Source organism: Hyla sarda, chromosome 1 (assembly GCF_029499605.1).
Source record: "Hyla sarda isolate aHylSar1 chromosome 1, aHylSar1.hap1, whole genome shotgun sequence".
Lineage (NCBI taxonomy): Eukaryota > Metazoa > Chordata > Amphibia > Anura > Hylidae > Hyla > Hyla sarda.
The window spans coordinates 588065900-588091875 of NC_079189.1; the positions used below are offsets into that span (position 1 = coordinate 588065900).

Here is a 25976-nt window from a genome sequence, read left to right on the forward strand (position 1 = left end):
GGTAGTGGATCCTCTGTGCCAGAGAGGGATGGCGAGGACCGCGCTAGTGGACCGGTTCTAAGCCACTACAGGTTTTCACCAGAGTCCGCCGCAAAGCGGGATGGTCTTGCTGCGGCGGTAGTGACCAGGTCGTATCCACTAGCAACGGCTCACCTCTCTGACTGCTGAAGATAGGCGAGGTACAAGGGAGTAGGCAGAAGCAAGGTCGGACGTAGCAGAAGGTCGGGGGCAGGCGGCAAGGATCGTAGTCAGGGGCAACGGCAGGAGGTCAGGAACACGGGCTAGGAACAAACAAGGGAACGCTTTCACTAGGCACAAGTGCAACAAGATCCGGCAAGGGAGTGCAGGGGAAGTGAGGTGATATAGGGAAGTGCACAGGTGGAAACTAATTAAGCTAATTGGAAGATTGGGCCAGGCACCATCATAGGTGCACTGGCCCTTTAAATCGCAGAGACCCGGCGCGCGCGCGCCCTAGGGAGCGGGGCCGCGCGCGCCGGGACAGGACCGACGGAGAGCGAGTCAGGTACGGGGACCGGGGTGTGCATCGCGAGCGGGCGCCACCCGCATCGCGAATCGCATCCCGGCTGGAGGCGGGACCGCAGCGCACCCGGTCAGTGGATCTGACCGGGGCGCTGCAGCAACGAGGATGAGGCGAGCGCTCCGGGGAGGAACGGGGACCCGGAGCGCTCGGCGTAACACCTACAATAGACTAAACAGGCATTCCTCTTTCTAACCAGACATAGGCAGAGCTATAGAGTTCTAAATCTAGTATAAAGTAGCAGTGTCTGTGTATGGGTCACCTCACAAATAATATAACAAAGGTTTAACAGTAGGTGGCAGCGTAACATCTCCTGACACAATATCACACATGAAGCGCATGAAGCAACGCAATATTAACAATACACATGAACAGTAAGGCAGATATTTCACAACCAGGCTATCTATCTATCTATTTATTTATTTATCTATCTATCTATCTATCTATCTATCTATCTCATATCTATACATCTATATTGTATTATAGTGTACATATACCTTTACTGTAAGCTGTAAAATAAGATGTTGGTTAATTCCTGGTCCGAATCTAGTGCTGACAATTAGTGGGCACTTTAGAAACTGTAATGTTTTTGTTTTTTGTTGTTTTTACATCACTAGATACAAAAAAAAACAAAAAAAGAAAGAAAGAAAGAAAAGAAAAGAAAAAGAAAAGAAAACAGTGCCAAAAAAGACTTGCTTTATGCTGCGGTGAATATTTGATGGTAAGAACTTTCTGTTCACACGTTGAGTTGTTACAAGACACCAGAGAACATTGGAAATAAGCCAAGGATGAAGGGAACAGATGTAATGAATGTTGTGATCTTTATTCATCGTCCGCTCCCTGTTCCTTCCCTGATCCCGTCTCCTTGCTAGTCTCTGTGCTCAGTTATGGGTTTTATTTATTTATGGGTTTTGGTAATGTAGGGAACATTGCTTTGCCCACCAGGAAATTCCAACCCTCAGAAGTGTCAGGTTTTTTGCTTTAAGAAACATTTAATATTGTTGTAGGGGCCCGGGCTCTCCCCCGGAAAAGAGGGTGCCGACCCTGCACCAAGCATTGTCTGACACCCCCCCCCCTCCATAGAGATATATAGAGGGGGGGTGTCGTCCGCCGCTCTATGCGGGGGCTGACGCGCCCCATTCCTGGAGAGAGCCAGGGCTCCGTACAGGAGAGGGGGGATCTCAGCGGATAGGGGATATGTTTTTGTACATGATATATCTCCTTTAGGGTATGTTCACACTACGGAGTGTGAACGGAATCTCTGCTCGCTGAATTCAGCGAGCGGAGCTTCAGACTGGCAGCCGGAGGCGGCGGTAGGACCGTGCGGCACTGCGCCGTCACCATTGATGGCTATGCAGTGCCCGCGGACTTCCGCGCAAAGAATGAACATGTTCTTTCTTTGCGCGGAACAATTTCAACGGCGGAATTGTCCGCCGCTGAAATTCCGCAGTGTGAACGAGTCTCGCGGAGACCCATTCACACTAATGTTAAGTTCACACCGCGGAATTCCACTCGCGGAATTCCGCGGGAATTCCGAAGTGTAAACATACCCTTAATGGAAAAAGTTAGATACCTGACAATGAGTTCATCTGAATTCATTTTAATACAATAGAACCTTTAAAAAAAAATGTTAACCGAAAATCTGAGGAAAATAAAGGGCATGCCATTTAATTCAGAACACAAATATGCAATTGTAATGGAAATAAAAAATTGTGTAACTTTAAAAATATCATGCTTTTGTGTTTTTTGGGGGAAAATGTTCTGTTTATGACAGCAAATAAAAAAACTTTGGCTGCCTGCAAATGATTCTGCATTTAATTGTAGTTTTGCAACAGCTGGAGGCACCCTGGTCAGAAAACACTGGTCTATTGAATGAAAGGGATCACAGGTGTGTTTCAGTGGGTGGGGTGGCTGATGTTTTGGAGGAGAAAAATGACCTCACACTTACAAACAAGGAATCATGGGACTTGTAGTTTGAGGGAACAAACTCCAAAAGGAAATACCTAGATCACAAAACGATAGCCAGAGCGTTATAGTAATCTCATATAGTAACATAGCCATTTATCCCCAAGACAAGCACAGATCCTTCCTAAGCATGTCCATTACTGTCTGGTAGGTAAGTACTAAAGTCATCCTATGGTGGAGAACCCCTTTAATTATTATGGATATTGTATAGTATTGAGATACTATCGAACTTAATAGGAGATGTCAAATTCCACAATAAGCTCCCCTAGTGGTGGCTACAGGAAAACGCTATGACTGTGTTCAGTAGAATACTCATCCTTCCTACCACTGGCCGCTTAGCAATCATTTGGTCTTTATACAATATAACTGGATATACTGTGTGGTGGCCCAGTACAGGAGTTGTTACCCAGTACCCATGCTGCCCTGTCAGTCAGCCTCCCTGCAGTGTCCCATGTGCCCCCCTTACGCCTGTCCCCTCATGTATATATGTTTTGCCATTTGTTATCCTGTAAAGTGTGTAAAGAAGTGTTATAACTTTAAGAAATATTCCCATGTGATCTTCAGTTGTCATGTGATTGTTATCATGAGATTGTTACCCAGGAGGTATCAGTGACCAGGTGACTTAAGGGTGACCAATGGGATCCCACCAGAGTCTCCTCCATAAAAGCCCTGGGAGGAGTCTCTTCTTTCTCTTAGTTCCTGAGTCTTTGCTGAGGTGCAGTCGAGCCTAAGAGTCTGGAGTCATAGGAGCCTCAAGTCAAGTCTGCAGCCACAAGACACAAGTCTACAAGTAAGATAGAGTCACAGCTTAGTCTGTCTCCAGTCAAGTCAGTCACTGTCATCTATTGTCAAGTCAATGTGGCCAGCACTAAATTGTCCAGAACCACTGCAAGTCCCAGCAAGTCCTTAAGGTCTTTGAAGTCACTGGTGGGCCTGGCTACACTGTATGGTACCATCTGTCACTCAGTAAAGCTTCCATTGTCCGTAACTTGGCGTCGGAGTCATTATTGCCCCCGTGCCTAGCCCAGGATCCAGCGATATACCTTTGGATGGTATTGAGGATAAACCACGCCCTGGCGTCACGAATACAAGGGGTTAATGCCATCTTCCCCTAGGGTAATTCCATCTGCCCTGCATCTCACACCCTATACCACAACTGTACATGCAGACAAAAATGCATAATACAATCCCCATCTTATTAACCTACTTGTCTACAAACAGAGAGACGTAGCAGTAATCTTCTTCGGTCTGTGGACCCTCGCATGCTTTGCCCCCATTACGGGGCGCAGGATTGTTACACACCCTTGTTCTCTTCCTATTTGAGAAGGCGTCACATGAGCTCCAGGCAGACCAACAGCTCCAGGACCCATCAACCACAACTAGAGAATGTAAGACAACAATGGGTTAACCAAAGTCAAACTCATCAATGTATTATTTGTACACTGTATAATGATATCAATTGTGCACTGTATGGTGGTATTATTTGTACATTGTATTATGGCATTGTACATTGTATGATGATATTAATTGTACACTGTATAATGGTATTATGTGTACATTGTATGGTGGTATTATTTGAGCTCTGTATTATGACACTAATTGTATACTGTATGATGGTATTATTCCATCACTGTATGTTGATATTATCTGAAAGTTGAATGGTAGTATTTGAACATGGTAGGATGGTATTATTTATACATTGTATGTTGGTATTATTTCATGATGGTATTATTTGGACATTTCGTAATGGTTATATTTGGGCATTGAGTGATGGTATTAGCTGTACACTGTAGGGTGGTATTAATTAAGAGTTTTATGGTCATATTTGCATTTGGCCCCTATATAATGCTTCAATATGGGCACAATATGTGCTTAGCATCAAAAACTTTATTGTACTGTATGGTATGATACAGTTACTTTTATACATGATTTTATACATTATTGCATTACTGTCCCCCATAGTGGAAGAAGGGGCCCCATAGAATGTACAACATAGGGTACCATCCAACATAAGAGCAGACCTGTCCAGACATAACATTTCTCACAAATGAATACAATTTGGGCACCTTTAAACAAGGAAAGAATGCTGCCCCTCGTGTGTGTGACAGGAGGCTGGCGCTGGACACATCAGTTATCACTTACCTGAATTGTAATCTGGGGCCCGTTTCTCACAATTTTCCCCGTATGTCCCAGGCTGGCAGACGCAGTGACACTCGGTGTCCACCAATATGGTCCTGGCATTATTAGGGCACGGCGAGCACCGGCAAGGGTCAAACTTTCCTAAATACTCATCAAATGCTTTCAGGAGGTTGCGCCGTTTTGTCACTGCACACGGGATCCCGGTCACCAGATCCACAATGGGCTTCGACTGTAAAATCAATAATTCGGAGATAGTTTGATATTTGGAGGGGTGTGAAGATATTAAAGTCAGCAAAACACCAATCAAAATCTGCATGTGGCAAAAATAGAGACAAGACCAATGGAGCGAAATTCCCCTCTCCCCAGATCCACCCCTGCTTATGCTCACTCTGTCATCCTCCTAGATGTATTACTTCACATATATAAACATATGGTTGCTTAGTGGTTATCGCTGGGGTGCCAACAACCGGCAGCTGTTCTGAGCCCTGTACTATACAGTGAACAGGCTCGGTAGTCCTCCACCGTTTCTTGTATAGTGGTAATGCCAGGTAACGGCAGATTTAAAATAAAAAATGAAATATAAAAAATAAGGCACTGACATGACAGTACAGAAAAGTGGAGGTAGCAGGAAAAGCGCATACACATGGAATACAGGGAAAGACAGATCTTGGAGGAAACCCAGTGGGCACATCACTCAGAGAAATCACTTGTACGACAAAGTATTATAATGACCAGCATAGAGAAATGTATAAAAATGTATAGAACAATGGAAAAATCATATAAAAGAGGCGAGAACTACACAAAAAACTGCTGAAACTCCATGAGGGCTGGGTTCACATCACGTTTTCTCCCATACCGGAGCACATACGGCAGGGGGGAGCTAAAACCTCGCGCCCCCGTATGTAATTCATATCAATAAGCCGGCAGAGTGAAACGTTTGGTCCAGTCGGCTCATTTTTGCGCTGTATGCGCTTTTTCCCCGGACCTAAAACTGTGGTCAACCACGGTTTTAGGTCCGGTTGTAAAAGCGTATACGGCGCAAAAATGAGCCGACTGGACCGAACGTTTTACTCTGCCGGCTCATTGAAATGAATTACATATGGGAGCGCATAGAAAGGCATACGGGAGCGCGAGGTTTTAGCTCCCCCCTGCCGTATGTGCTCCTGTATGGGAGAAAACGTGATGTGAACCCAGCCTTATAGACATCCTGCCATGTGTGCTGCCAACCTACCAGCCAACCAACCTACACACTCCCTGATGAAGCCCAATGCATAAAGTACTTTGGGGTTGGAGCTGGTAGGTTGGCAGCACACATGGCAGGTTGTCTTATGGAGTTTTAGCTGTTTTTTGTGTAGTCCTCTTTTATATGTTTTTTCCATTGTTCTATACATTTTTGTACATTTCTCTATGCTGGTCATTATAATACTTTGTCTTACAAGTGATTTCTCTGAGTGATGTGCCCACTGGGTTTCCTCCAAAATCTGTCTTCCCCTGTATTCCATGTGTATGCGCTTTTCCTGCTATCTCCACTTTTCTGAATTGTCATGTAAGTGCCTTATTTTTAATATTTAATTCTTTATTTTAAATGTTTGTCTTGCAATTTTTTGATATATGTTTAATAAACTGAGTATTTTACACAATTTGTTCTTTTGTTGGTGTACATCTTTGGAGTGAACCAACTGTGCTATATTTATCATAGCTTGCTATTTGTCGGAGGTATACTATCCCATTAAAGTGAGCTGCAGTTACCCTGAACCACCATTATTCTGTGAAAGACTCTTCTGGCCCTGCCGAGAGATTGATATCTGTGGACTGGCCATCAATCATAAAGTCCTTAAAAATCCCTTTAAAAATATAATAGCCCTGGTAGTCAGAAGTGGCAATGGAGATTTGGCTTCAGGATAAACCGGCTCAACGGTGCTGATCGACCAGACAGGTGAATGGATAAAAAGGACTTATTGACCAAAATGCAACACGTTTCCCTGCGCATGGGCAGCTTCCTCAGGCATGAGGAAGCTGCGCAAGTGCTGCGAAACGCTTTGCATTCTGGTCAATAAATCCTTTTTATCCATTCACCTGTCTGGTCGATCAGCACCGTTGAGCCAGTTTATCCTGAAGCCAAATCTCCATTGCCGTTTACTTTCCGGAAGGCAGCAGATGACCTATCCTATATACTGGTACCATTGTTGTGTATGTGGCTACACAACCACCCAGGGTGAGCAGCCAATCCTTCTACACTATCTCACATCGGAGTTGAAACAATACTACTCTATGGAGCGCTTATTTATTTGTCTCTGGTAGTCTGAAGGGCCACCTTGTATCTCTGATGGTCTGGAAAAATGATCTGCAAAGTGTTGCATAATTACAACACCCAGCATGCTGGGACAGTCAGCAGATGTCTGACGCTTTTCCTTTACCTCAAATTCCACCAGCACAGGGTTATCCGCTGTAGACGCGCTCCATTCTGCATACACATTGTGCTCTGGGAAGGAGCCCTTCTTCTGCCAGGCTAGTTTAGCAGCATATTCTGCCCTGCCACCCTGTACAAAAGATATAGATTTTTCTGAAGATTGTAGAAATGAACCTGAAAGGATAAACAGTCCAGATTAGTGAAATAAGTGACGCTTCACACAACAGAAACACGTTATTCTCTGCAGGCTAACACACACGCAGTATTAGCAAATAACGTAGAGAAAAAGAAAATTGGAGGCACCTGACTAACACACAGTCAATGCCGGGGCTAGCACATGTATTGGAGAATCCATGGTGAATAACGGTTACAAACGTAATGCTGATAATGTCGGTGGTTCAAGGAAAAAGAAGACTAAAAATGCAGGTAAAAAAGAGGAAAATGATCCAGCAACTCACAACAAAGTCCTGAGTCGTGAGGCCGGAAGAAGTGCACCTGCACGAAACCTACTGGTTTGTAGCCTCTGAGCTTCCCGCACCATCCCGGCTATCCATGGCGGCTTCACTACGCCGACTCAGGACTTTGTGGTGAGTTGCTGGATCATTTTCCTCTTTTTTACCTGCACACACAGTATTAGATCAAAGGGAAAACTGCAACTGCAATAAAACCCGGAAGGGCAACATTACTGTTCTGTTATGATTTTGCATAGAAGATGCTCCAGGTCTTTTTCCCAGAGCTCCAGAGCTATATCACAACTTGGATTGCAGCAAAACAGAAGTGATTTTTTTTTTTTATGTATTCCGATTAGCTTTGGCTCTGTGCAAGCTGACCATACTGTATCATGCCCCCCCCCCCCCCTCCTACCATGTGTTATTTATAATATGATGGCCCTCAGGGGCATGGCCATGGGGTGCCCTTGTGTCCCCACATACACCAACCTGCTCCAGGGCTGGTGGGAGGAGAAACTGGTCTTTGGTGACTCCAACCCTGACTCTGCTCCATTGATCGAGGGTCTGGAGGAGATACATGGATGATGTATTTCTTGTCTAGACTGGGTCAGAGGAAGCTTTTCATGGATTTCTTCCAAAAACATTGTCACAACTGGTAGACAAGGTTGTGTGTGGTATTACAGCTCAGCCCCAAGAACAACAATGAGCCTGAGCTGCAATATTAGACCATAGACTAAGTGATGCTTTCTTTGGAAGAAAGCAGTCATGTTTTTTTTTTATTCTGTAGGTCTCCGTTTTCGTCTGGCGGTATATAAGGTACTACATTGTAATGATTAAAATGGTGGAGACAATCTGGTGCTAAAGTGTAAAGTTCTGTGTAGAATACCATATAGGCATTACTTGCTCTGGTGTTTTTATTTTTGGTATGGTTACCTTCGTATTTCTCGCTCATCTTGTTGGTCGTACATATGTGTTTCACTGTTTTTTTTTTCCTAAAAAAAACCCGCCTTGTCGTTTCTGTTCTAGAACATTCAGTCGACTCCGCAACAGTCAGACCTAAAGAAAGATACATAATGAACAGTGAACTGAGAGGCGGGTCTGTCAGCACAGTGTCGACAGGTTCTAATAGCAGACAGCAGAATTCTGGTCATGTCATTGATTGTGCATCATTTCCATGAAAAAATAAATTGGGACAAAGTATAGAAAAGTTTTACCATTTATGGAAAATCTATTTGATGTCCCCTGGTTCAGAGAAATGCCTTCATTTATATTTAGCCCAAAAGTGAGTTACATTTCTGAAAAGATTATACAAAGTAGCTCTCCTATAAGACAAAAAAAGAACTTCTAAATTGCCACCTACTGTAGGGAGCTTCTTTTCACATGAATGCTTAACCTGCAAAACTTTATTGGGTATTATATGCCACACCAGAAAGGAGAGCTAAACATCTGTATACAGCTATTTTGGGGTTCTTGCCCCTTATTAGTACAGAGCAGAGGCTTTTAAGAGTTTCTGTAAGTGAAATGGTGCTATGGTGATGCCACAGACGATCCGATCATCCATTTTAACATGCGTACTGCCGCAGATGCCATGATCTGTATTGATCACTGCATCTGAGGGGTTAATGGCAGACATCAGTGCGATCGCTGATGTCTGCCATTACCGACGGGTCTTTGGCTGCAGTGCAGTGCATCGCTCCGATGCTCGCGGTCATGTACAGGACGTAAATGTACATCCTGGTAAGCAAAGTACCTCCGCACCAGGATGTACATTTACATCCGTGGTCGTTAAGGGGTTAAGGTCTTTATTAACAGAGCAGGTACTGTGACAACAGCTAGCAAGATGGCTACAGGTGCAGACTGGAACAAGCTGCCAACAGACAGGAATCGTGGTAGACAGTCGAAATTCATGACAAGAGATGCAGTTCAGGTTCCAGAGGATGAGGCAAAGGAGTAGCAGGCAGAAAGAGACCTTAGCAGTTCAGGAATACACAACCAGAATGCAATCGTGCTGAGGCATCAGGCAACAGGTGTGTCTTCTTTATACACGGAGTGCCTTGCAGGGATTGGAGGGGGAACTACTAGGGAGTGCACATTAGCTCTATAAAACTCAGCCAGTGCTCACATCCGGCCCCTAGTGAAAATTGCAGCAAGAGACACATCAGAGAGTTACAGGAGTTGCTGGGACCTGTGGTTCAGCTGGAGCAGGAACAACAGGAATTGCAGGAGTTGCTGGGACCTGTAGTGCAGCTAAAGCAGAACCAAGAGGAACCACTGGAGTTTCTGGAACCTGTGGTGCAGCTGGAGCAGGAACAACAGGAATTGTAGGAGTTGCTGTAACCTCTAGTGCAGCTAAAGCAAACATAACATCCAGAGGAGCAGAATTTATGCTCAAACACTGAAACAGAGCATCCTGGCACTGCAGCACCAGAAACATATCTTGCAGGACAGGCTCAGGCATGCCAGCGAGATTTATGGCCCCAGCATACTGTTACGCTCCATGGCAGCCGGCCAGGCAGGCAGAATGGGGCAAACTGACTCTAAAGATAGCACCAGACGCAGCAGAGCTAAGGTCTTTATTAGCAGAGTAGATGCTGTGAGAACAGCTAGCCAAGATGGCTACAGGTGCAGGCTGGCTGGAACAAGCTGCAAGCAGACAGGATTCGTGGTAGTATACAGGCAGGGATCGGCAGACAGAATTAGTAGGCAGAAAGAGATCTTAGCAGTTCAGGAATACACAACCTTGCTGAGGCATTAGGCAACAGGTGTGGCTTCTTTATATAGGGATTGCCTTGCAGGGATTGGAGGGGGAACTACTAGGAAGTGGCCCCTAGTGAACAGAGTGGAAATGGCAGCACATCAAAGCAGGAAGAACATGGAAATACAGCAGACACATGGAACCGGGACATATGGTTCGCTGGTGTCCGCCAACCAGCAGTATTACAGCCAATAATGACAATAGCACCTGGTCTGTGAACTTATACATTGGCATTCAATTTAGAAATTTTGATGAAAAACATATGGGCCATGGATGGCACGATGATAATTTGAACCCTGCCAAAGATCAAGTTTTTCTTATGGCTCGTTGGCATGCATACATAATACTAAAAATAGTACAGAAAAAGGAGCAACTTCAGTATCACATTGTTCTGGCTCCACAAACCTCTTTATAAACATAATCATTATATTTCATAAAACAGATTACTGCATAGTATCCTATTAGGCAGTAATAAATGACAAGTTCTGTTCACATGTCCTTTTTGTCTCATATGTCTGTTACCCTGTATTAGTCTCTACTATGGCCTCCTATCAGGTTCTAGCTGTCTCAGCCTCTGGCCGCTCTGCAGTGAGTTTTAGCACCTTACCTGAAGTCTTTAGCTCCTCAGCACTATACTGGTAGAGAAGGTCATACGATCCACCCATGGTGCCTGCTGTGATGTAATGGGTACCAAAATCATCAAATATTCTGCTATAGAGCGGATAGTTGTATTCCAAGGGCAGATGATTCAGAGCCTGCAGGAAGACATCTGAGAGCCAGAGATTGTCCGTCTTCATTCTGAATTCTGACACCGAGATCACTTTATTGATCCGAATGAAGTTAGAATTCTAGAAGGAAAACAAGCGAATATTGATAGAATTTCAGCGGATACAATGTTTTAGTAATAATTATTATAGAATTTTTGGGAATGGAAATTGATCTATCTATCTCATATCTATCTATCAATCTCATACCTATCTATCTATCTATCTCATATCTATCTATCTCATATCTATCTATCTATCTATCTCATATCTATCTATCTATCTCATATCTATCTCATACCTATCTATCTCATATCTATCTCATATCTATCTGTCTATCTATCTCATATCTATCTCATATCTATCCATCTATCTCATATCTATCTATCTATCTATCTCATATCTATCTATCTATCTATCTATCTCATATCTATCTATCTATCTCATATCTATCTATCTATCTCATATCTATCTATCTATCTCATATCTATCTATCTATCTCATATCTATCTATCTCATATCTATCTGTCTATCTATCTCATATCTATCTATCTCATATCTATCTATCTCATATCTATCTGTCTATCTATCTCATATCTATCCATCTATCTCATATCTATCTATCTCATCACTATCTATCTCATATCTATCTGTCTATCTATCTCATATCTATCTATCTCATATCTATCTATCTCATATCTATCTATCTCATATCATATCTGTCTATCTATCTATCTCATATCTATCTATCTCTCTCATATCTATTTACCTATCTATCTATCTATCTATCTATCTACCAATCTATCCATCTACCTATCTATCCATCTCAAATCTATCTATCTCATATCTATCTATCTCATATCTATTTATCTCATATCTATCTGTCTATCTATCTCATATCTATCTATCTATCTATCTCATATCTATCTCATATCTATCTATCTCATATCTGTCTATATCTCATATCATATCTATCTGTCTGTCTATCTATCTATCACATATCTATCTATCTCATATCTATCTATCTCATATCTATCTATCTATCTCATATCTATCTATCTCTCTATCTATCTATCTATCTATCTACCCATCGATCTATCTAGATAAGCAAATACGATGCAGCACTCCACAAGTAGCAAAGAAGGTGGTTTTATTCCATCATGTGCATAGACAACGTTTCACCAGTCTCACACTGGCTTTTTCAAGTGCAAAAACTTGAAAAAGCCAGTGTGAGACTGGTGAAACGTTGTCTATGCACATGATGGAATAAAACCACCTTCTTTGCTACTTGTGGAGTGCTGCATCATATTTGCTTATCTGGATTAAGGAACCGGAGGACCCAGGTTCCAGATATGCGGGCACCCCGAATCTCTTTTTTACTCTGGATTTTGCTTGTGCCGTTTTTATTTGCATTGGCATCGATCTATCTATCTATCTATCTATCTATCTCATATCTATCCATCTCAAATTTATCTATCTCATATCTATCTATCTATCTATCTGATATCTATCTATCTACCCATCGATCTATCTACCTATCCATCTATCTATCTCCTCTATCTATCTTTCTATCTATCGAATTGTATCAGATTTTACCCGCAGCATTACTGCCCCATATGAATTTACAGTGGTTGTCTGGTTCAGCTCTCTTTCTATTGTTATCTGTGAGGGTACCTTGCTGTAAGTAAAAACATTTTTTACCTTTTTATGAGATGCTTGTAAGGCTTCCTTAAAGGATGATGAAGACCACCATCTGGTTTTACTTCGAGAGTGGAATAACAGGGGAATTCCTCTAGATTTACCTCCTGATCCCTCATGACTTGCAGATCGGCTACTGGAATCAGCAAAGTTGACGAGACTCTCATAGAAATCAGACGACACATCATCTTCCTCATCTTTTATCTGTTTAAAGGACAGCACACACATTACGTATAATCATGGTCAGTACAAAAGAGAGGAAGGTGCACTAGCCAAAGTACGGGCAGAATATTTGAAGGTTCCCATTTGCTACAATAGGATGGCATTCCTGTTTTCTGCAGCTCACTTGGCAGCTTTGTTGAATAGCCTTGGGCAGTATGAGCAGGGCCATCTCATCAGAAGAGGGAAGGGGAATATAAAGACAGCTTAATGGTACTCTAGATGGGTTTTATTTGAATGAAGAGGTTTCTATAGATTTACAGAGATCCTACAAGTAGGCAGGGGGCCTACAGGTTGCTGGATGTTTAGGAAGCGGCACCTTCCCCTAATTAAATCTGCAAAAAAGTTAAATGTTTTTGTGTGTATGAATATGCAAAAACTCTGCACACCTGAAAAGTGATGCTTTCCAAGTTGGCGGGCAGCCGATATAACTTCCGGTTTGGTCCTGTTCCATTACCAGAAACTGTTTCTCGCCTTCCTCCAAAAAACGAGTTATCGAGGACCTCACCTCCCATCTCCCCAGACAGGTAGTTATACCTAAAGCCACATGACGTAAAGTTACAACATGTACAGCAAAGGGGGAAGAAAGACAGATGGATTGACTGGATGGCTGATATATAGAAAGTGTTCTGGGATCTACACAATATGCAGTATAATGTAAGTCCATAAAGTGTTAATCATAAGAAATCACATGATTTACCCATTTCCCATCAGCTGCACCCCCGGGATGTTCTCAAAGCTCCTTTTGGGCTCTATCTTCTTCCTACAGCCTCTTTCATCTGAGTTGTCTCCACAGTCATTGTCTCCATTACATCTTAGTTTTGGGTCAATGCAGCGACCTGTTCACAAAGAACAATTATTTCTTAAATTTCAACACATTTTATTGAAAATTAAGCAACAAGCAAAGTAGGGCCCCTTATCTCCACACTTTATGTCATCATATTAGGTGGTACTTAAAGGAGTATGTCGGGCAAAAATATTTTATCCCCTATCCAAAGGATAGGGGTTAAGGTGTCTGATTGTAGGGGGCGCGCTGCTGAGACCCCCACGATCTCCCTGCAGCACCCGCATTCTATGCGGGTGCTGAATCTCCAGTTTCGGAAACCTCCAGGTTTCCGGGACTGGGGACGTGACGTCACGCCATGCCCCCTCCATTCATGTCTATGGGAGGGGGCGTTGCAGCCATCACGCCCCCTCCCATAGACATGAATGGAGGGGGCGTGGTGTGATGTCATGTCCCCAGTCACGTCCCCAGTCCCGGAAGCCTGTAATACCCCTTTAATAAATCTGTATCACCACATAATGCCATGTTATTACTGCCTTGTACAGCCAATATAATGCTACCATATGATGCCTGAATAATACTCCACATAAGTTATACTTCCATATGTTCCCAAGTTATACCACAGTTCAAATCCTAAATAAATAAAATAAATACATAATACTTGGTGGGTTTTAAATGCTTTAAAAGTAATAAAGTGCCATAGTAACTTTATAATTTCTAAGTCCCTTAAAACCTATACAGTCCATAGTTAGGCCACTCAAAAAAAATATATATTGTTGGGAACCTGGAAACCTGTTGGTGGGAGCCTGTTCAATGGCACAATATCCCCCCCCCCCCCCACCCCTTCCTTAAGGGTTATCAGCCCCCAGTACAGACTTGACCCATTCAGTTCTTGCTATCCTCTTGGTTATCTATGTGTATACATTTCTGGGACACATAGTCTACAATCTGATTGGCACCCTGATTTTTCATTGGCAGAATTTCTCCTTACCTGTGTTCAACACCCATTACAGGGTTGTTCTCCTGCTCATCTATATGTGTATTTTTCTGGGACAGGTAGTTAACAACCTTCTCCAATTACAGATTCCACAGAGAATCTTACTCTGCTTTTTTAAAGGGTCATCAACACCCTAACCACTTCTTCTTTTGTTGTCCCACAGTACAGCCTTAGGGAGAGATTTATCAGAAACCTGTCAGGAGAAAAAATTGCTGAGTTGCCCATAGCAACCAATCAGATCACTTCTCTTATTTTTCAGAGGCCTTTTCAAAAATAAAAGAAGCGATCTGATTGGTTGCTTTGGGCAACTCAACATTTTTTCTCCTTACTGGTTGTGATAGATCTCCCCCTCAATCTTTTCAGATCTAGTCATCTTAGTAATCCATAAAATCACATTGTCTGATTTTTAAAGAATTTATTTGCAAGTGATGGTGAAAAATAAGTATTGGCCACCTACAAACAAGCAAAATGTCTGGCTCTCACAGACCTGTAACTTCTTCTTTAAGAGTCTCCTCTGTCCTCCACTCGTTACCTGTATTAATGGAACCTGTTTGAACTTGTTATCAGTATAAAAGACACCTGTCCACAACCTCAAACATTCACACTCCAAACTCCACCATGGCCAAGACCAACGAGCTGTCGAAGGACACCAGAAACAAAATTGTAGACCTGCACCAGGCTGGGCCGGTTGAAGCTGTAATAGGTAATCAGCTTGATGTGAAGAAATCAAATGTGGGAGAAATTATTAGAAAATAGAAGACATACAAGACCTCTGATAATCTGCCTCGATCTGGGGCTCCACACAAGATCTCACCCCGTGGTGTCAAAACAGGAGCCATTAATACAGGTAACGAGTGGAGGACAGAAGACTCTTAAAGAAGAAGTTACAGGTCTGTGGAGCAAGAAATCTTTCTTGTTTGTAGGTGACCAAATACTTATTTACCACCATAATTTGCAAATAAATTCTTAAAAAATCAAACAATGTGATTTTATGGATTTTTTCTCATTATGTCTCTCATAGTTGAGGTATACCTATGATGAAAATTACAGGCCTCTCTTATCTTTTTAAGTGGGAGAACTTGCACAATTGGTGGCTGACTAAATACTTTTCTGCCCCACTGTATGTGTGTTTTTTTTCTGGGACCGGCAGTTAACAACCTGCTCCAATTCACCATTCAACAGAGATTGTCACCTTGCTTTTCCATTGGCAGAATACTCCCACAAAGAGTCATTAACATCTAGTATAGGCTTGGCTCTTTTAACCTTTTTTGTCCTCGTGCTCATCTATGTGTAAGAGCACTTATCCCATCAAAACATACATATCATGTGAAACTGACCATGTGGTTTACTGCATTTCCTGTACAGAATGCAGAAAACAGTACGTGAGTTTTACAGCCTGCAAATTAAAATGCAGAATCACCGAACATATTGCGGGCGCACGCTCAGTGGGCAGTGTTCACACACGGGACTGTCCAGTGCATCTAGGCACTTTATGGTAATACATGGAGGTAATGTTACGCACATGAAGGTTATACCAATAGAACATGTCACCAGGTCACCCAGAGGAGGTGACAGAATACGTAAATTACGCACAAGAGAGACATATTGGATTATGAAAATGGCGACTTGCGCTCCAGAGGGAATGAATTTTAGATCTGATGGGATGTTTTTCTATTGATCTATCAATTTTCGTTCATGCACCTTGTTTTAACAAATGTTATGAATTATTATATTGGTAATATAAGTTTCATATTAAGTGCAATCCTTACCTCTGTGTTGCTGGGAGTAACGTGCGCTCATACATACGAAGTCATTCATTATTGGTCAGGAAGTAATGGGTTACTGCAAGATTGGGATCAGGAAGTGATGTGTTGATGGGGGTTGGGTTTAATGATAAGGTGTATATTTATTCGGCTTATTACTATTTCCCTGTGAGGACCTTGAAAAAGGCTTTTGTTTGCCGAAACGCGTCAGTATGATTTTACCTATTTTTGTGCCCCCTATCATGTTTTTAATGAAGAAAGAATAAAGTTTTTGTATTTTACATAGACCGGTGTCCGGAAGTGATGAGGATTTCATGCTCTTCAGTGAGTGAAGCTTCCTTTCCTATCTACCTTGTTTGCGGCTGCAACGCCCTGACAGCACCTGGTCCAGAGGGGAATCGTGAGTCTTTATGCTGGAGTAGGTTAGCGGACTTTTTCCTTTTTCATGCTTTGAACATAAAGTGCAGTTCTTAAAGATAAAGTCTCAATTCTTAAGTCTATATATTTCAAGTGGGTAAAAAGCACAATAAGTCTCAGCAAGGCAACAGGGCTCCCAGGGGTTACACTGCATCCCTTCCCCTCTGCTCCGTACTGTGGGTTGTACCATCTACACCTGCTCAGTAAAAGACAGTTATCCGTACCCCCAAAATCAGTGTGTTTCTTAACCCCCAAGTCTGAACAAGGAAAAGCTGTGTCCACCTTGGACCGTGTATAGGCTAACGGTGCCCTGGCGTCACGAACTGACAAGAATCCCTCACACGCCCTGTGTCACCACATATGGGGTAGTAACTAGGTTGCCATTTCCTACAGTACTTTTGCCTAAATTTGCCACTAAATAGTGCCTTACATTTACGATACCTGCCACACACAATGTTTTTGACTCTTTTTGGGGTGTTCATTTTACTGTGACAATATTTACAGCATAATATAATTTCCCCTTCATACAATGCATTTTTGTTTGTGTTGTTTCATATTGCATTATTTAAGCATCGCTATTATGCTGCCGTGCAAATTCTGTACACGACCCACCACCAACAATAGTGCCCGATGTTGGCTTTATTCTACCCTCGAAGCGAAACTCCACACCTCTACAATATGACATGAAATAGAACCTGAAACCAATTTTATACAGTTCTGACAGTCCTACCCAGGCAGCCTGACCACCCTCTAAGGTAGGCACCTTAGTGCTAAAGAGGTGAAAGCATCTGGCTATTATCTAACCTGGTCCTCAAGGACTTAAAATTAAACATGGTCCTTTGAAGACAACCTAAGGCTGATGTGGCCCTCAGTGAAAATTAATTTGTCACTCCCGGTCAAGGGTCTGGTATTTGTTTAGAGGTTTTGATGTGTAATCTGTTCTTGCTTTTGGGCCTATATGTATTTTTGGTGTTGGGGATGTTTAGCTAGGAAGGTATGGCATGGTCTTTAATGGTTTAGAAGGCGTGTATTCATTTTTGGGTGTGATGAAGGGGTCATAGACACAATGGAGAAGATTTATCAAAACCTGTCCGGTAGGAAAATTTGCTGAGTTGCCCATAGCAACAAATCAGATCGCTTCTTTCATTTTTGAAAAGGCCTCTGAAAAATGGAAGAAGCCATCTGATCGGTTGCTATGGGCAACTCAGCAACTTTTCCTTTGGTCAAGTTTTGATAAATCTCCCCTAATGTTCAGTACGATAGTGGAGGACGGGCTATACAAATGGTTCATACAGGCAATACATTTCCATGCATCGCCTTATATATTCTCTCTGATGTCCCTTCTGTATTTTATATATCTGTTTGTACCTTATAAAAAGCAGAATATCAGTTTCTTGGGCAGGAAAGTAACAAGATGTTATATTGTAGATGCCATGCCAGACGCTTAGTTTCCTGCTGTTTTTCCTCATATCTATTTGTACTTCATCATGTTTTGCTCCATCTGTTACTATGGTGTATGTGATTTCTGTTGCGAAAGAAAGGCATCTCTGACAAATTATTGATGGAGCCTTAGGCGCCATCCACTATAAAAAGACAGACCCCCTCACACATTGGCCAGCCCTGTTTCTAGGAGGAATAGTTGCGGCCACCTGGCAATCGCAGGTTCGAAGGCCAGTGCCCCTCGTGACGCTACCATCTACCCTGCCCCTGCTTGTTCTACCACCACCCACACTTGAGCTTTAAAGGGGGACACATCTATTCCTGATGGAGTCCAATGTGACATCACCCTTTTGATGTCGGCCTATGCACTTGTAATAATATTTATTTATATTGCTTAGAAGCAAGAAAGAAATAAGATTGCACTTACCATCCAATACCCACATGAAGGTGCAGCGGGTACGGAGGCTGGGGCAAACTGGAACAGGCTGTTTCACGCTAGACTGCGCTTCTTCAAGCCGGTGTACACCGGCTTGAAGAAGTGCAGTCTAGCGTGAAACAGCCTGTTCCGGTTTGCCCCAGCCTCCGTTCCCGTCTGCGCCTTCATATGACTGAGATGGTGAGTGCAGTCTCATTTCTTTCTTGCTTCTTAGTTGCTTAAGCCTCCTTGAACGTTCCACCACCGGGACCAACTTTATTTCGGGAGACCCTAGTCCTTTCTCCTGCTCGTAATTCATATACCCTAGTCCGGCAAGTGCCGGGCCATCGCTTTTTTTTTAGTTTTAATTTATATTGCGCTTAACAAATTCCACAGCACTGAGTATGAATAAAGACAAAAGGAATTATGGCCCTGTTCGCGAGATTTTACAGTCTATGAATGTATCTGTATCCCACATTTTGGTGTCTGATAGGGGACAAACTACACCAAAGCCATTGGCTACATGGAGAGAGACAGAGATAGAGACCATTAGGCCAGACATTGTACAATACACAGTGTGTCCTGGGGAAACAATTACCACCGACTGTGCTGCCTCCTCATCACTGTGTCAATCAACAGAGCGTGGCATAACCCTTCGTAAACCCTCATGCCAGTGTGACCACAACCATGTCTGGCATAGGATCCCAGGTCCCACCTCATCCACATCTGTGCACCCTCTGGGCTGCCGCATGCTAACACTGATGTCACATATCTAGTTATAGTAGAATTATTCAGTAGTGATTAGCAGCGGCCATATTCGAATTTGTGATATTTCGCAAATATATCCTATGTTCACGATATTCGCTATTTTCGTTTTTTTTATGCGAAAATTCTTTATGAAATTCGCATAGTGCGCATGCGCAATTATATCTCATCTAAAAGAAGGGAGGGATCAGTGTCCAGACTGGAAGTTGCGATAGGCGCATAAAAATTTGCAATAAAAAAAAGAATATTCGTCATTACGAATATATATCACTATATTCTAAATATTTGCAAAATCGCGGAGTGCCCATATTCACGGTAAAGATTTGCATTTCGAATATTCGCGCTCAACACTATTATTCAGCAATATCCACATCCATCTTACCTGAGTCACACAAGAACTTTCTAGAGCAGTCTGCTGCTTCAATGTTGCATAATTTTGTTGGGACACATGGCCGAGAGTCTGACAACTGCCCCGCACAACTCTGTCCTCCAAACTGAGAGGGGCGCTGTAAGGATCGAACACGGAACTGGAAACACAAAGGTTAATGTGCAGAGTGTGGAAAAAATCAATCTTTATATGTACAGTGATCCCTCAACTTACAGTGGCCTCAACATACAATAGTTTGAACATACAATGGTCTTTTCTGGACCATTGTAACTTGAAACCAGACTCAACATACAATGCTATAGACAGTGCAGATCTGTGAAACGTGTCAATGGCTGGAAGAACCCACCAATCAGAATGGACATTTCACTGGTAAAACCCCTGTATTACTGAAGTGTATGCACTGACTGAATTCCTGTCTGGTAGCGCCCCCTACAGTACAGGGAGGTATTACATGTTCTGTACTCTTTACCTGTTCCACAGTTAGCTGCTCCTTTGGACACCAGGTGAAGCCATACATTTTTTAGGACATTGTGTACTGTACAGGACCCTGAAGAAGCTCCTGTCCTCTACATAGACAGTGATTACAGCTCCCAGCAGATCTTTATTACTTTTATATGGAAGGATTTGCTTTATCTATATTAGTTATCTACTTATATTTCTTTAATCCTCACTTTTTCCTATTTTTGGATGACATTTTGAAGCTTCAGAACCAATTACCAGGTTTCCATAGAGTTATAGTATCAACATACAATGGTTTCAACATACAATGGTCGTCCTGGAAGCAATTAATATTGTAACTTGAGGGACCACTGTATAGTGTGTCCATCTTGTCCACAGTATTATATTATTATTATTTCCCCTTCCTCTGTTTAAGATATAACCACGCTATTTTATGATGAACTTTTTATGGATTAAGCATCTACAGTTTGGTCGTTTTCATTTTAGTCAATGAATTATTTGCGCAATCTATCTATTTAAAAAAATATTAAAATTACTAGTAACGTTCACTCGTATCTTGTTCACTACATCCTAGAGGACTGACAACCTTTTTTCTACATCCTGTATCTTGTAAAAGGTGAAGCATTAATTAAAACACAAAGTCTACGTCTCTTTTATAGAGACATTTATAACGAGATTACGCAGTAAAAAGAAACACTTTTTTTTTTCATATCAACTGGCTCCAGAAAGTTAAACAGATTTGGAAATGACTTCTATTAAAAAATCTTAATTCTTCCGGTAATTATCAGCTGCTGAAGTTGAGTTGTTCTTTTCTGTCTGACAACAGTGCTCTCTGCTGACATCTCTGTCTTTCTCAGGAACTGTCCAGAGCAGGAGAGGTTTGCTATGGGGATTTGCTCCTACTCTGGACAGTTCCTGAGACAGACAGAGGTGTCAGCAGAGAGCACCGTTGTCAGACAGAAAAAAAAACAACTCAACTTCAGCAGCTGATAAGTACTGGAAGGATTAAGATTTTTTAATAGAACTAATTTACTAATCTGTTTAACATTCTGACGTGTTCCCTTACCTTTTTTTTTTTTCCAGGACTTGACCTCTGACATCTCTAATGTGATGCAAAAGACTAACAGATTCTTGGCACTGGAGGAGAGTTCGGTGAGGATGGGATCTGGATTGGAAATGTATTGTCGGCAATATGTGACGGTGCAAACCACTTGTGATAGCAGCTGCAGTAACCATAAGGATTAGAGAAAAATTGTAGCAACAGCACTCACTCTTTAAAGGGGTACTCCACTGGAAAACATTTTCTTTTAAATCAACTGGTGCCAGAAAGTTAAACAGATTTGTAAATTACTTCTATCAAAAAATCTTAATTCTTCCTGTACTTATCATCTGCTGTATCCTACAGAAGAAGTTCTTTTCTTTTTGAATTTCTTTTCTGTCTGACAACAGTGCTCTCTGCTGACACCTCTGTCCATGTCAGGAACTGTCCAGAGCAGGAGAGGTTTGCTATGGGGATTTGCTCCTACACTGTACAGTTCCTAAAATGGACAGAGGTGTCAGTAGAGAGCACTGTGGTCAGACAGAACGGAAATTCAAAAAGAAAAGAACTTCCTCCATAGTATACAGCAGCTGACAAGTACTGGAAAGATTAAGATTTTTTAATAGAAGTAATTTACAAATCTGTTTAACTTTCTGGCACCAGTTGATTTAAAAATAAAAATAAATGTTTTCCAGTGGAGTACCCCTTTAATATGCCAAATAGGTGATATTCTTTATTTTGTATTTGGCATCTTAAAGGACTACTCCAGACCCCTCTGAGCCGTTTCGCAGGTAAAACGCTTGGTCACGCCTTCAAGGCGTGACCAAGCGGTTTACCCGTGAAACGGCTCTGTTGCTGCACAAGCTCTAAGGAGCTCCTCTTCTTCCTCTGCTCCCACGATTTCACTGTATTGATGTGATTACCGAAATAAAGAATATTATGTATTTGGCGTATCTTAAAGGGTCAGTGCTGTTGCCACAATTTTTCTGTAATCCATACTTATAACCTCTCTGCGATCTGCATTGATTATAAACCATGATCATATAATCTAGAAATACAATGCTGTCAGAGGGGTCTGGAAAGGACAGAGGGTCCCTTTCCCCATTGAGCAACAACATGCCCACATGACAGGGCATCACGTAGAGCACATCACTCTGTGTAACAGTGCCCTAAGTATGGAGATTTGTGCTTAAAATCTGATGTCTGTCGTAGTTATACACATTAAAGTGCCCTTACAGTAGCTTGACCGACAGCTATTCCTTCGAACTGAGGAAGACAAGCAAGACCCCTCTGCCCCTCCAGACTCCTCCATCCCAAAATAGATTTTTCTATTACCTCCAGACACCTCTATCCTCCTCATGACTCCTCTGTCCACTCTTCCAACTCCTCTGTCCCCTCAAGACTTCTCTGTCCTTTAGAGTTATCTGTTCCAGAACTCTGTCAACTCAAGACTCCTCAGTCTTCCTCCTCCAGACCCCTCTGCCCCCTTTTCCCAACTCCTCTGTCCATTCCAGACTCCTCTGTCCCCTGAAGACTCTTATGTCCTTATCTAGATATATCTGTTTCCTCCTGCAGACCCCTCTATCCTCCTCCTCCAGACTCATGAGTCCCCTCCAGGACTCAGTGTCCTCTCCTGACACCTCTGTCCTCCTTAGATTTATATGTTCCCCTCCAGACTTCTCAGTCCCCGTTCGGACCCCTCTATCTCCCCTTCTCCCCTTTCCTGTTACAGACTGTTCTGCCTTCTGTAGACTCCTCTGTCCCCTCCAGACCTATCTGCCCCTCCTACACACTCCCATGTCCCCTCCAGCCCCCTCTGTCCCTTTCCCGACCCCTCTGTCCCCTCCAGACCTATCTGTCCTTTTCCCAACCACTCTTTCCTCCTTCAGACTTCTCTGTCCCCTCCAGCCCCCTCTGTCCCCTCCAGCCCCCTCTGTCCCCTCTAGCCCCCTCTGTCCCCTTCCAGTCCCCTCTGTCCCCTTCCAGATCCCTCTGTCCTCCTTCAGACATCTCTGTCCCCTCCAGACCCCTCTGTTCCTCTTGTATACAAGCACCGGTGGAATTTATTTATTTATTTTTTTTTAATCAACTGATGCCAGAAAGTTAAACACATTAGTAAATTTCAGCTGCTGTATGCTCCAGAGGAAGTTGTATTTCTTTCTGGAGTTATTTTTAGTCTAATCACAGTGCTCTCTGCTGATTTCTCTGTTGGAATCAGGAACTGTCCAGAGCAGAAGAGGTTTGCTATGGGGATTTGCTTGTACTCTGGACAGTTCCTGATATGGACAGAGGTGTCAGCAGAGAGCACTGTGGTAAGACTGGGAAAAACTACACAACTTCCTCTGGAGCATACAGCAGCTGATAAGTACTGGAAGGATTAATATGTTTAAATAGAAGTAATTTACAAATCTGTTTAACTTTCTGGCACCCAAAAATTTGCTTACCCCTTATATGCAATAGTCTGTACCAATATATATATGATTGTTATTACATATCTGTGATTGAAATACCTGCTTCTTAAGACACGGATCACAGTCGGACCAGGGCCCGAAGTCTCCCAGCTGACAGTTTATTTGACAGGACTGTTCATTGCAAGATCGACTCTCATATTTTGTACAAAGCCGGTCACAATTGTTTTTCCGGTAGTGTTCATCATAGACAATATTCCTGTACATGAAATAGATCATGAATAATTCAGATAACTAGCAATTCCTCTTATTATGTTAGTATGTAACCTGTATCCATCTATACAGTACATGGATATACATCAAACAACATAGGGCAATTAGATTTTGAGTCCCAATCGGGCAAGGGCACACAGACTGGGGCTGCTATGGGGCCTTTCAGTTGCCTTCATCCTTTTTGCAACTAAGTTGTTACGCCTAGCGCTCCGGGTCCCCGCTCCTCCCCGGAGCGCTCACGGCGTCTCTCTCCCTGCAGCGCCCCGGTCAGTCCCGCTGACCGGGAGCGCTGCACTGACATGGCCGTCGGGGATGCGATTCGCACAGCGGGACGCGCCCGCTCGCGAATCGCATCCCAGGTCACTTACCCGTCCCGGGCCCCTCCTGTCATGTGCTGGCGCGTGCGGCTCCGCTCTCTAGGGCGCGCGCGCCAGCTCTCTGAGACTTAAAGGGCCAGTGCACCAATGATTGGTGCCTGGCCCAATTAGCTTAATTGGCTTCCACCTGCTCCCTGGCTATATCTGATCACCTCCCCTGCACTCCCTGGCCGGATCTTGTTGCCTTGTGCCAGTGAAAGCGTTTAGTGTTGTCCAAAGCCTGTGTTACCTGAACTCCTGCTATCCATCTTGACTACGAACCTTGCCGCCTGCCCCGACCTTCTGCTACGTCTGACCTTGCCTCTGCCTAGTCCTTCTGTCCCACGCCTTCTCAGCAGTCAGCGAGGTTGAGCCGTTGCTAGTGGATACGACCTGGTTGCTACTGCCGCAGCAAGACCATCCCGCTTTGCGGCGGGCTCTGGTGAACACCAGTAGCCTCTTAGAACCGGTCCACCAGCACGGTCTACGCCAATCCCTCGCTGACACAGAGGATCCACTACCTGTGAGCCGAATCGTGACAGTAGATCCGGCCATGGATCCCGCTGAGGTGCCGCTGCCAAGTCTCGCTGACCTTACCACGGTGGTCGCTCAGCAATCGCAGCAAATTGCCCAACAAGGACAGCAGCTGTCGCAGTTGACCGCCACGTTACAGCAACTTCTGCCTCTGCTACAGCAGCAACCATCTCCTCCGCCAGCTCCTGCACCTCCTCCGCAGCGAGTGGCCGCTCCTAGCCTCCGCTTGTCCCTGCCGGACAAATTTGATGGGGACTCTAGACTCTGCCGTGGATTTTTGTCTCAGTGTTCCCTGCATATGGAGATGTTGTCGGACTTGTTTCCTACAGAACGCTCTAAGGTGGCGTTCGTAGTGAGCCTTCTTTCAGGAAAGGCCTTGTCTTGGGCCACACCGCTCTGGGACCGCAATGATCCTGCCACAGCCACAGTCCAGTCCTTCTTCGCTGAGGTCCGTAGTGTCTTCGAGGAGCCAGCCCGAGCTTCTTCTGCCGAGACTGCCATGCTGAACCTGGTCCAGGGTAATTCTTCAGTGGGCGAGTACGCCATCCAATTTCGTACTCTTGCTTCCGAATTATCATGGAATAACGAGGCTCTCTGCGCGACCTTTAAAAAAGGCCTATCCAGTCGCATCAAGGATGTGCTGGCCGCACGAGAGATTCCTGCCAACCTGCAAGAACTTATCCATTTGGCCACCCGCATTGACATGCGTTTTTCTGAGAGACATCAAGAGCTCCGCCAGGAAAAAGACTTAGATCTCTGGGCACCTCTCCCACAGTATCCGCGGCAATCTACGCCTGGGCCTCCCGCCGAGGAGGCCATGCAAGTGGATCGGTCTCGCCTGACCCAGGAAGAGAGGAATCGCCGTAGGGAAGAAAATCTTTGTCTGTACTGTGCCAGTACCGAGCATTTCTTGGTGGATTGCCCTATTCGTCCTCCACGTCTGGGAAACGCACGCACGCACCCAGCTCACGTGGGTGTGGCGTCTCTTGGTTCAAAGTCTG

At 43.6% G+C, this 25976-nt stretch overlaps 1 protein-coding gene and 1 long non-coding RNA gene across 2 annotated transcripts in view; one reads left to right on the forward strand and one right to left on the reverse strand.

Annotated features, from left to right (window-relative positions):
* Positions 1 to 25976, reverse strand: part of LOC130295286 (complement component C6-like) — a 61021-nt gene that overhangs the window by 31001 nt on the left and 4044 nt on the right. Inside the window, exons 3-12 of the mRNA XM_056545903.1 lie at positions 23915 to 24071; positions 19901 to 20045; positions 13638 to 13776; positions 13327 to 13474; positions 12722 to 12922; positions 10864 to 11104; positions 8435 to 8557; positions 7060 to 7226; positions 4646 to 4871; positions 3711 to 3882 (exon numbers count right to left, since the gene is read on the reverse strand). Of these exons, the coding sequence (XP_056401878.1) occupies positions 3711 to 3882; positions 4646 to 4871; positions 7060 to 7226; positions 8435 to 8557; positions 10864 to 11104; positions 12722 to 12922; positions 13327 to 13474; positions 13638 to 13776; positions 19901 to 20045; positions 23915 to 24071 (1719 nt within the window). The remainder of the gene's footprint in view (positions 1 to 3710; positions 3883 to 4645; positions 4872 to 7059; positions 7227 to 8434; positions 8558 to 10863; positions 11105 to 12721; positions 12923 to 13326; positions 13475 to 13637; positions 13777 to 19900; positions 20046 to 23914; positions 24072 to 25976) is intronic.
* Positions 1170 to 24042, forward strand: LOC130295292 (uncharacterized). Its single transcript, XR_008848760.1, has 4 exons — positions 1170 to 1259; positions 16768 to 16903; positions 21449 to 21517; positions 23927 to 24042. It is a non-coding gene; the product is annotated as an uncharacterized LOC130295292 (long non-coding RNA).